Source organism: Cariama cristata, unplaced genomic scaffold (assembly GCF_000690535.1).
Source record: "Cariama cristata isolate BGI_N322 unplaced genomic scaffold, ASM69053v1 scaffold2923, whole genome shotgun sequence".
NCBI lineage: Eukaryota > Metazoa > Chordata > Aves > Cariamiformes > Cariamidae > Cariama > Cariama cristata.
The window spans coordinates 38452-48765 of NW_009607616.1; the positions used below are offsets into that span (position 1 = coordinate 38452).

At 37.0% G+C, this 10314-nt stretch overlaps 1 protein-coding gene across 1 annotated transcript in view; it reads right to left on the bottom strand.

Annotated features, from left to right (window-relative positions):
* Nucleotides 1–8694, bottom strand: part of PECAM1 (platelet/endothelial cell adhesion molecule 1) — a 47071-nt gene extending 38377 nt beyond the window's left edge. The window contains 7 exon segments of the mRNA XM_009696776.1: nt 2581–2862; nt 3861–4121; nt 4519–4788; nt 4875–5174; nt 6145–6438; nt 8270–8296; nt 8437–8694. Coding sequence (XP_009695078.1) covers nt 2581–2862; nt 3861–4121; nt 4519–4788; nt 4875–5174; nt 6145–6438; nt 8270–8296; nt 8437–8470 — 1468 coding nt within the window. The 5' untranslated portion in view covers nt 8471–8694.
* Nucleotides 8695–10314: the final 1620 nt, after the last annotated feature.

A 10314-nucleotide genomic window follows, 5' to 3' on the forward strand; every position in this document is an offset into this window, starting at 1 on the left:
TTGCTCTATAAAACACAAGTCTTTTTTCAGATCTAGTACAGACAGAAAGGACAGAATACAGAGAATTTGAAGCTGCCACCTCAGGGGTGGTGGACTGCAGAAGAGTGGCTCCCTAGACTCCAAAATGTGACTTTCTATTCACAACTTCCAAACAGTGTCACAATATACCCTGAACCACTACTCTAACAGCTGGGATACACTAGCTCGAGCAGAGAAATACACGCTTGATAATGGACTGAGATTATACTTTGTAGTTGTTCATTTGTTACTTGGTATTTCAAATTACCTTGACTTCAAATCTCACTGGATAAATCTCTTCAGAGTTTTATCATTCAACTTCTCCCTAGTGTTAGCAAAGCATATCCTGGTGGAACTGATGAACTTAAGGTGCAGCCCTACTTCTATAGTCTAGGCAAATGCAAATACTGTATTAAAAGACCTGTTTGGGAGCTCAGAGAGTGGAGAGCATGTCCTTCAACGGTGCAATAATCCAACTTCCTCAGAAGAAATGCAACAATACCTGTTCTAGTCATATACAACTCAATGTCAAAACTTAGAGAGAAACCAGCCTATTAACCACAAGTTTATCTTATCAACACCAACATAATTTGGGTTCAAGCTGGGACACAAAACTGAAAACTCCTTGGTAGAGAGAGAGTCTCTCTTCAATAGGCCAAGAATAGACTTCTGCTCCGGTCCTGGACTACTTTGCTATCATCAGGTTCAGTAAATCTAAAATACTGCTGATACATTCAAGAAAAGCAGCAAGGAAACAAATATATGGGTTAAAATGTCTCTACAAGTGGATCTGCCATCACCAATTCCCTTACTTACAGTCCCAAAGAACTCTATTTTTTTTCCAATAGCTGTACATGGTTACTATCTGGTCAAATGACATCGACATAGGTGCCAGCAACATGCATAGGATACACAGCTCTACGTATCTTTCACCACATATCACTGAACCACTAGCAAAATAGTCACATTTTTTGACAACATCAGACTGACAAAACTGCCTAAGTCTGAACCAAGTAAGGTAAAGGTGACACTACTGAGCAGACAAACACTTTGAAGATGTTACAAGCAAATTATTTCCTTTAATAAGAGGTCCATACCTACAATTAGTTGGTTCCTTCTGTAGATTAAGAATATTCTCAGGTCCTCCATGAACAGCAGCCACAATCAATGCTTTATTTCCACTTGAGTAGGAGACTATTATTTCTGCTTACCTCATTCACTATTAAAGACAAACCCCAACAAGACAGTGTCTGTCAACACGAAGCCTGCAACTGTTCGGGACCTTCATTTGGTGCAGAAGGTTTCACTATGCCTCCTCAAACAGCTACTCTGTTTTCTACAGTTATTTATCTCAATATTTTAAAATTAAATTCAAGGTACAATCCATACCTTGGGTACAGGATATCCAAGAAACTTCCTTAAGGCCTATAGCAAAACCTATTGTTAACAAGTAAGTTCTCTGGGCACACAAGGAACTGCTTGTGATGGGGACAGAACACACCTAAATCAGTGACAGAATTTCCTCAAGTCAAACCTTTGAACCACTAGGATCTAAAGCAGGAACTGTCACATGAAACCTCACTACCATCTGCTCTGAGTGCACCAAACAAATCTACAGAAACACAGTATACTGGTTAAAAAAATCCTACCAAGACAAGATGCTCCCTTACCTGTGTAATGACAGGGAAAACCACACACATATGTTTTAAGAGTCCTGACACCGGTCTTACGTGGCCTGCTACAGAATTACTATTTGCTTTGGTGTCTCTTCATATCGGCCAATAGCACACTTGCAAAGAGCAGCTTTTTCACTTGCATTCCCCTTCTTGGAGTACTGCTAAGACTCGCAGCATATATCAGACATCGTGCTTTCTTCTGTGGAATTCCAACTCATCTTGTTTTTAAAGCTTCAACTAGCAACTTCCCTCATGGGCAGAGGAATTTTCCCTTTCTGCTTCACACATATTTGTAGATCAGAGACTTTGCTCATATATAGTAACTCCTAGTTGCTAATAAGGCATAATAATAGACTGACTTTCAGAGCTACTTAGCAATTGCAGTTTCTGGTGTTGAACATATATGCTCAGCGCCTCTGAAAACTGCAACTAATAACAAAGGTATTTAGAGGGATTATTAAAAGTGTGGATTTACATCTTTTACCAGGAATCTAGCTAGCTCAACTCTTTTAGTTAGTAAAATCATAGACTAACTCCAATATTATTTATACATTTAATCCATGCTGTGAAAAACATATATGAAGAAAATAGATCTGGTCCTGAAATTTTTAATCATTAATTTTACTAAAACAGCTTCTATAAGATTTCAAGTCAGAGCTGGTTTTAACATTAAAATAAACTCAATCATTGTTAGCTTGATTTGGATTACTATCAGGATTTTTACTTTAGTAACAAATAGTCTGCGATACAGATCTCCAACTATTGTTAATTCAAGCGAGCAAAAAATTGTAAACATTTCACATCCATTTTGCTTAGTCCATCATTTGCTGCTATAGTTTCAAAAATCAAACTATGACATTAGACAAGAAGAATTAAACAGACTTACCTATTACTGTGATGTTTAGAATATTGCTAGTTTTCATACCACTGGAGTGATTATTTCTAGCATCACATTTGTATCCTCTTTTGTCATTTTGTCTAATATTTTCATCCAAGAACATAGCATATGTGTCATTAGTTACTGTTTTCTTAACTTCATTTCCTTTGTAGAATGTGAATGTTATTGGTGGTGTTCCCATCACTGAATGGCAGATTAACCGTAGAGGCTTCCCTAACACCACCTCTGGTAAACCACTGACAACTGAAATAGTTGGCTTGGAGACTGGAGCTAAAAAGGGAATAAAAGAAAAAATTGTTGCAAATTACACTGCATAAGGCCAAAAGTTACAATATTATTTAATAGAAAACGTATAAATATACAATATTTAGCTAGGTTGTACACACAGCCTATATTGGGAAGCTCTTCCTCATTGGTAGAATGGAAGCAGGGGGTGACTTGAACAAAACAAAAACATCAATAATAGAACATACGTGACTTAGAATAAAATGACATACAAGGATAATGTAAAGAAAAACAAAAAAAGGATCAATGACACAGCTGTGGATCATCCAAACTCCAGAACTAACTCTGACCCAAGGACCAAGTCTGTAGAGCAAAAATATATGCAAGTACCATTGCATGTATTACCTGAGATGGATCCTGCAGCACCTACTCAGGGACCTCTGTTTCGGCAGCACAGTGAGTCACAACCCAGTTAATCCCTCTTTACAGACTTGAGAACCGACTGTGCTTGTTCCATGAGAGGGAAGGAAACTAGGGTGTTTACAATTAGTGTGCTAGTGAGGGGGTTGTATTGATAGCAAAAAACTTGGCTTTTCTGGAGTAGAGCTATCCAGATGACCTCTGGCTGTCATGGCTTTCTGCCTGGAGGGTCAGGGGGAGGGATTCAAGGCAGACACTGACAGTTTCAGATCAAAGTGATGAGTGAAAAGTTTGCAGAACATTCCCAGCTCCTGCAAATGGTAATGAATGAGAGTTTATTTGGCACCTAGCAGAATCAAGGGAACAGAAGGAAGACATGCTAACTCCCTTCTCCTAGGGCCAGCCCTGGAAAAGGCCTGTCGTGATCTAATCAAGTCAGACAAATCCTCTACAGCTAAAGATGACAAGCACATGTCACAGAAATTAATATTGCAAGAACTAACAGACACCCTGCTAGTTCATGGACTACAGACTGATTCCATTAACAGATGTGCTTATTTATATGCTTACAGTTTTGATTTTTTCCCCCCACCATTGGGTTCGAAGTCTCTGTATCAACTCACCATAAACATTTATCCTTACAGGTGTGCTCTCCTTGACTATTCCTTTTACTTCAGCTTTACAGATATATAATCCAGTATCATTCACATTAACTCTCATTGTTAAGTTTCTAGAATTTTTCAACAAGATGTCTCCATTTGAATTTTTCCGTAATATAGAGAAGTTAGCTTTCTGAAAACCACTAACGCTGCAACTCAAAGTTAATTCTTTATTTTCATCCACCTTACTCATAGAAGCAGTCAATGTTGGCTTGGGGAATAACTCTGCAAGATAAAAAAGAGAACAAATTCATTCAAATTGAGCCTAAAAGAAAGAATATGGCTATCTATCTCAGAGTACACAGAATGAAGGACATACTGAAAGTTTACAATCAGGGAAAAAACCACAATTATGTTATTTTGATATAATAATATTTTCAGGGAAAACAGAAACTTACCAATCACTTGAAACCACTTCCTATAAGTGTTATTTGAAAGTATTATTTCAGTTGGAAAGTACTGGCAGGCAAAAATCAGAAACTGAAATCTAAATCTAAATAGCCTTTAACTTAGGGAAAAATTGCTCTTGGATCTGGAGGTTACACTTGGATCTTGAATTCTACTAATTTTAAATTTAAATATTAATCCATTGAGTAAAATCTAAGATGAACAGAGGTGTTACCTGACACAACAACATTGAGTTTGGTGGTTTTAGACGCTCTCCCTTGCTCCACCTTGCACAGGTATTCACCACTGTCCTCTAGAGTAGCTACTGCAGAGTATTTCAAAATTTTTTCATCTCGTACACTGTTCAGTATTGTTTTGTTTTTCTGGAGTATGATTTCAATGTCATGCATTCGGGCTACCACAGTTGAGCATTCAAACTGTATTCTGTCTCCTTCTGTAATATTACTTGAGGGCTTGGCATTTAGAGTAGGCTTTATAAATGGTTCTGCAAGAGAACACATATAAACTCATGACCCAACTTTTTAATTATATCAAGCAAAGAAATGTAAAAAGAAAAGCTAAGCAACTTACCCCTGACTGTAACAAGTGTTTTGTTGCTATGTTCTGAGCTTTCAAATTTGAGTTTTACATTTCTGCTACCAAAGCAATCAAATTGTAAAATATTATCTCCCTCTTCAACAGAAAATCCCACTACAGAAAAATTTCTGTATGGTTCAAATACATGTTTTTCTTTAGGTGTTGAATTCATCTTTATCTTCCGGAAAACGAAATCTAAAGGAGGTACTTCTTCTGGCAGCTCACAACGTAACTTCACAACTTCGCCCTCTAAAACTTCTTTTTTCTCAGCAGTCAGGATTGGCTTGGTCATTCCTTAGAACAGGAAACAAGAAAAGAAATAGAACATTGCATTATCCTGAAATAAACACTATCTCTGATGACTATGGTAGTGATTCATGCTAACGAACAGATGCAAGTAATTTGCAAGAACTGAACTTTTGACGACAGTTCCTTTGATATGTGGATGCGTGCCAAGGCACCTTCAGAAGAAAAAAAAAAGTCCCTTGAGAGGGTAATACAATCTTGATGTAATGCATGAAGTATGAAACTTGCTGTTTTGAAGGTAAGACTGCTTCCTCCTCAGTGTTTCCTATTGTCACTCAGAAATGAGCAAGCAAAGAAACTAAATGCCATCCCAACTTCTGTACCTAGAGGTGCAGGCCTCTGAAGAAAAATTATAGGCCCTGCACAACCCTGTAACTATTTAATGCTGAACAAATTCTTTACAGGTTGCTTTTCCAACGGGAAAAATGTCATTTGCAGTCAAGAACACATGGCTAGAAAGAGTATAGATGGAGGTGGCCCTTGTTCCCATAACAGATAAAGAACAGGACTGATACAACATTGCCTACAAAAGTAGTCCACCGTTGATACTAGCTTTGGCAATGGCTGTCACAAGGTGAGAATCTCTAGACATTATTTCCAGCTTTTCCAGTAACCTACCTGCACCCCATCATGTTTATGATCTATAGGCGCAAGCTTTCACAAATAAGACTTTCTCTAGTCTAGGGAACAGAGGCTCAGGACAGAGGGGATAGTGGCACATGAGGCACAGATTGCATTCCTGACTATCACTGATCTGCCATGTAGCCTTGGGATCGTGATTTCATTTCTGTGCCTTAACATGAGGATTTAGTACTAAATTCTTGTGAAGTACTGTGATGTCTACGGATAAAAAACACTTTGCAAGATATCCTATTTAGCACTGACTACCATTACTTCCTCTGGAAGGTTGTTCTCTTTTTGCATCTTAGATAACTGCCATGTTCAAAGGAATACTCACCTGTTACCCAAACATGTAAGGAGTTACTAGATTTTGTCTTTCCGCCTGCTTCCACAGCACATTCATAGTCTCCTGTATCTGAAGATCTAGCCATAGCTATTTCATATTGTGCATCTCCTTTGTCTGATACACTCGTGAACACAAGCTTGCTATCCTTAAAAATTGTAAAATTATGCTTCAGCCGGAAATCAGTATTTTTGCTAATATCGGCATGGCAGACAATTGACATAGGAGCTCCATTCTTTACTTCGACAGATGGCTGAACCTTGATTTCAACTGTGTTGAAAGTAAAAACTTGATGGAAAATAAAAAAAAGAGTTATATTTATTTACAATTAGTCCAACATAATAATGTTATCTCAAGCCGATACATTTTAATCACAAGAATTAATTCATTACACCCTAGTAGCTGGTATTATATGTGGTCAGATCTCACAGATGTTGACAGTGATATCAGCTTTACCTTCCACTGCACAGACATACTAGAGGCAACTACTCATTGACACAGCACACACTGTCCATCTGCTCAGTCTTTGCCTTGAGGGACTGAGAGAGTCATTGATTTGGCCATGCTCGTGGCCATGCTCATGGTCAAATCTACTAAATTCCCTAGAAGACACAGAGGACACTGGAACAGGTTTGCAGCTACTTCTTGGTTTTCCTTATTTCTCATGGTATGTGGTCTTCAACTCCAATTGGCAGATCGGAGAGGTGAACAAAATTTTGTATTTATATTGTTTGAATAAACTGAAAAACGACAGTAAAACCCTGTTTAGAGTTGTATTGAACCCCAAGCCAATTCATCCCCAATTAGCAGAAATCCTGAAGTTATCCCAGTATTTTTTATCTGAAAGTAAGGTTAGTGTTATGTCATTCAGCAAGTTTAAACACATAAACACGTAACTCACAAGCTTGGGATAATCTTAAATCTCTAGTTTAGGACAACTAGAGCATAACAGACCATATTTATGTTCAGGTTCTGCGAGCAAACATGTACATGCCTAACTTCACATTGTGGGCAGCCCAGCAATCATACCCTGATTAATTCAAATACATAATCATATGCAGAAGTAATGCTTTCAATTAATTTAGAATTTAGACATATTACTCCCTGAAAAAATATACTGAATACAATATTCCTATTTAAAAAAATTAAAAATTGATAAGCAATTTAAGAAATAAAGTTTATAATAGCTTTAATATATATATAGAGTACTTCTTTGTTTATAACCACAGCAATGATAAATAATTTGTAGCTTAAAATTTTATAATCAATAGAATCCTGGTATAATTAATATTTTTATTCACACAGCTAGATGAACAAGTATAGAGAAAGATTTATGAGTTCATTCACTTTCCGTTCCTTTAGAACTTACAGCTTTCGGGTATGCCCATTCTGGCCAGGATTTGTATTACACATTTGCTACTAGAACAGGAAAACTTTCCTGCACCTAAAGAAGTCCCTTGCCATGAACACATACCAGCTATTTATAAATTGTCCTCACTAGAGAGAGTTTTCGGCATAAAACCAATGAAAAAATTGTAAATTTTTTTGTATGTGAATAGACTACATGACAACAAGAAGCAAACATTTCTCCCTAGTGATGGAAAAAAGGAGTTATGCAGAGTGTACGTGCTGGAAGTCAGCAAGATGATAACATAAAAAGTAAACGCATTCCTTTTAGAACGCAAGTTCTGTACTCTGCTCAGACATGATCTTTTCTTTTGCAAGAGAGAGTGCCCTTAACTTATATTCTATAATTTTATCCTACCTCCTTGCTTGTGGGCATGAGAGGGGTTTTTAAAGACCAAAACAAAGTACTAGTAATTAAGTTTCCTCTCCCATCTCTTCTCTTGTATGCCTCAGTAAAGCAACTTAGTCTAGGAAAGATTTCACCGCAACATTTATTAAAATACGAGCAGCACATCTCTCATTTAAACACTATACCAAGAAACACCAAGTAATACCTTTCTTCTTTTTTTTTTTAACATGGCCAAATTTTGTACTGAGCTATAGTACCGCAAATTCAGATAAAACTCTGTTATGGCTGCACACCAACAACGAGGAATTAGTGAAATTACTTATTTTAAATTTGTGTGTGAAAAAAAACCCTATTGTTACCTACCTCTCTCCTGAGTGTAAAGTTCTGAACCTGAAAAAAAATGAAAAGAAATGTTATTTTCAAAGCTTACAGACTGAGAGACAGTAATGGGAAACAGTAAAAAGCCCCAACAAACCCCAGACAAACCAATAACACATGTACCCACCCAGATATTTAGTTACCAAACTTACACTGCAAGAGAATCACCAGAAAAGCAAGATACATCTCGTTCCTGAAGAGCAGACACTCAGTTCCAAAATAAAACAATATTCATCATCAGAGGTGATGCCTCCAGGTACCAAAACCAGGTTGTGTTTTTTCCTGTTGTTGTTTTATGGAAACAGACCAAATTTTGCCATTAAAATGTGTAAGTTTTCCCAGATCTTCAATAGAAACTGGCTGGATCAAGTAATCATTCCCATTACTGGAAACTGGAAATGGCAAACAATGAGAATCTATCTGCTGCTCACAGGCAGATTACTGTTCAGGAAGTGACTGGACTTTTCCTGAGGGCGCCACCAAATGCATTTGCTTTGTTTAATTTCTTAAGGTGTATTAAAAAAACAAGAAGTTCCAATGACATTTATCCTGCAGTTCCTGTCAATAAGGGTATTTTTAAGTCACAATTAACCATTTATGAACACAAATTACCTTTGCTGTTTGATCTCAGTAGATCTTTGAGCAAATATTTCCCATCATCCTGACACAGAGAACTCTTTCAGAAAATAGATGTACATAATTATTCATTTTTCCCTTTACCTCCATTTCTAGGTCTCTCATCTTTGCTGTGGCAGCAAAGCTTAAGTGTAGGGTGCACAATAGATTCAAATTATCTCAGAAACCATAGCTACTGTTGTGTTAGACTAGAATATTAACTGGCGGGCCTCTCATACTACCATCATATATCAAAAATACAGAACTGCACAAGATTTTATTTTATGCAGTCAGGACAGTGCAAAGCATACACAATCATAAAACTTAAACCTCACAAGAAAAGAAACAGTTGGAGTTCCATTTCTCAGCAGAAATCTGAAGCAGCACTGGCACAATCTGAAATAGAGAATACCCTGGAGCAAGAGTTAAATCTTCTAGTATCTTGACCCTGTTTGAATTCAGGCATCTCTGAGAGATCTTCTGACCTCTTCTGTGTTGTTTAATTTTTTGCAGTATAAGTATAGGTATAACTAGCCTGACAATATGACAGCCACTTTGAAATCAGGGATGATTAATTCTGCATTCAGAACACTGAAAGCAGAAATTGAGCAAATGTGATTCAGAGGAGGAAGAAAAGTTGCAAAACATCCTACTTCAGCCTTTTGCCTCTAATTTCCACTGGTGTAAATGTCCGTCTGAGATACAGTAACGAACTGATGTCAAATTCAGAACACTTGAATTACTCAACTTCCTTTAACAAAATGAAGGGGTTTTTTTCTGATTATAGACAAAAGTCTAAAGAAAGTAAAAACCCTAAAGAAGTTTAAACACAAATAAATCAGTAGCCATCAGCTTTGATTTAGGTGGAATTGTTCTGAAGGAGACTAGTTGTGAAGTAAAATGTAATCATTATCCAAAATGTCATTACCATGACCAGTTTCTTGATATTCAAATGGGGAGGAGATCGGAGAGATGGGCAGAACAAGGAAAGCAAGAAGATTACAGAGATACTGTCCTGTCCCCCTCTCACCTCTTCTACTTTTCTTACTTTGGTACTATCATTTTTGTATGAATATGCTTTTAATCTTAAATAATCTGACAGTGAAGAAGTGGCAGATTCAAGCACCAATTTAATTTTTCCAGAAAAAGTTTACTTTGTAACTTTTAGGAATTCAATGTTCAGTCCACTTTTAAGTCACACTTAAGTCATTCCACTTGAGCCCTAATACTGACTCAAGTCAGTAAGTTGAAATCATGCCCTTCAAAACCTGTTTCTCAAGTTGCATGTCCCAGAACTCCCTAAGTAGTGATTTATTTATTCTTGAAAATCGAGTGCTTAACTCTTAATCCTTTCGTTTCTTTCCTTTGTAGAAAGTCAATGGTCTTCTTTACTTTCAGCAACATTTTCCAGGCTA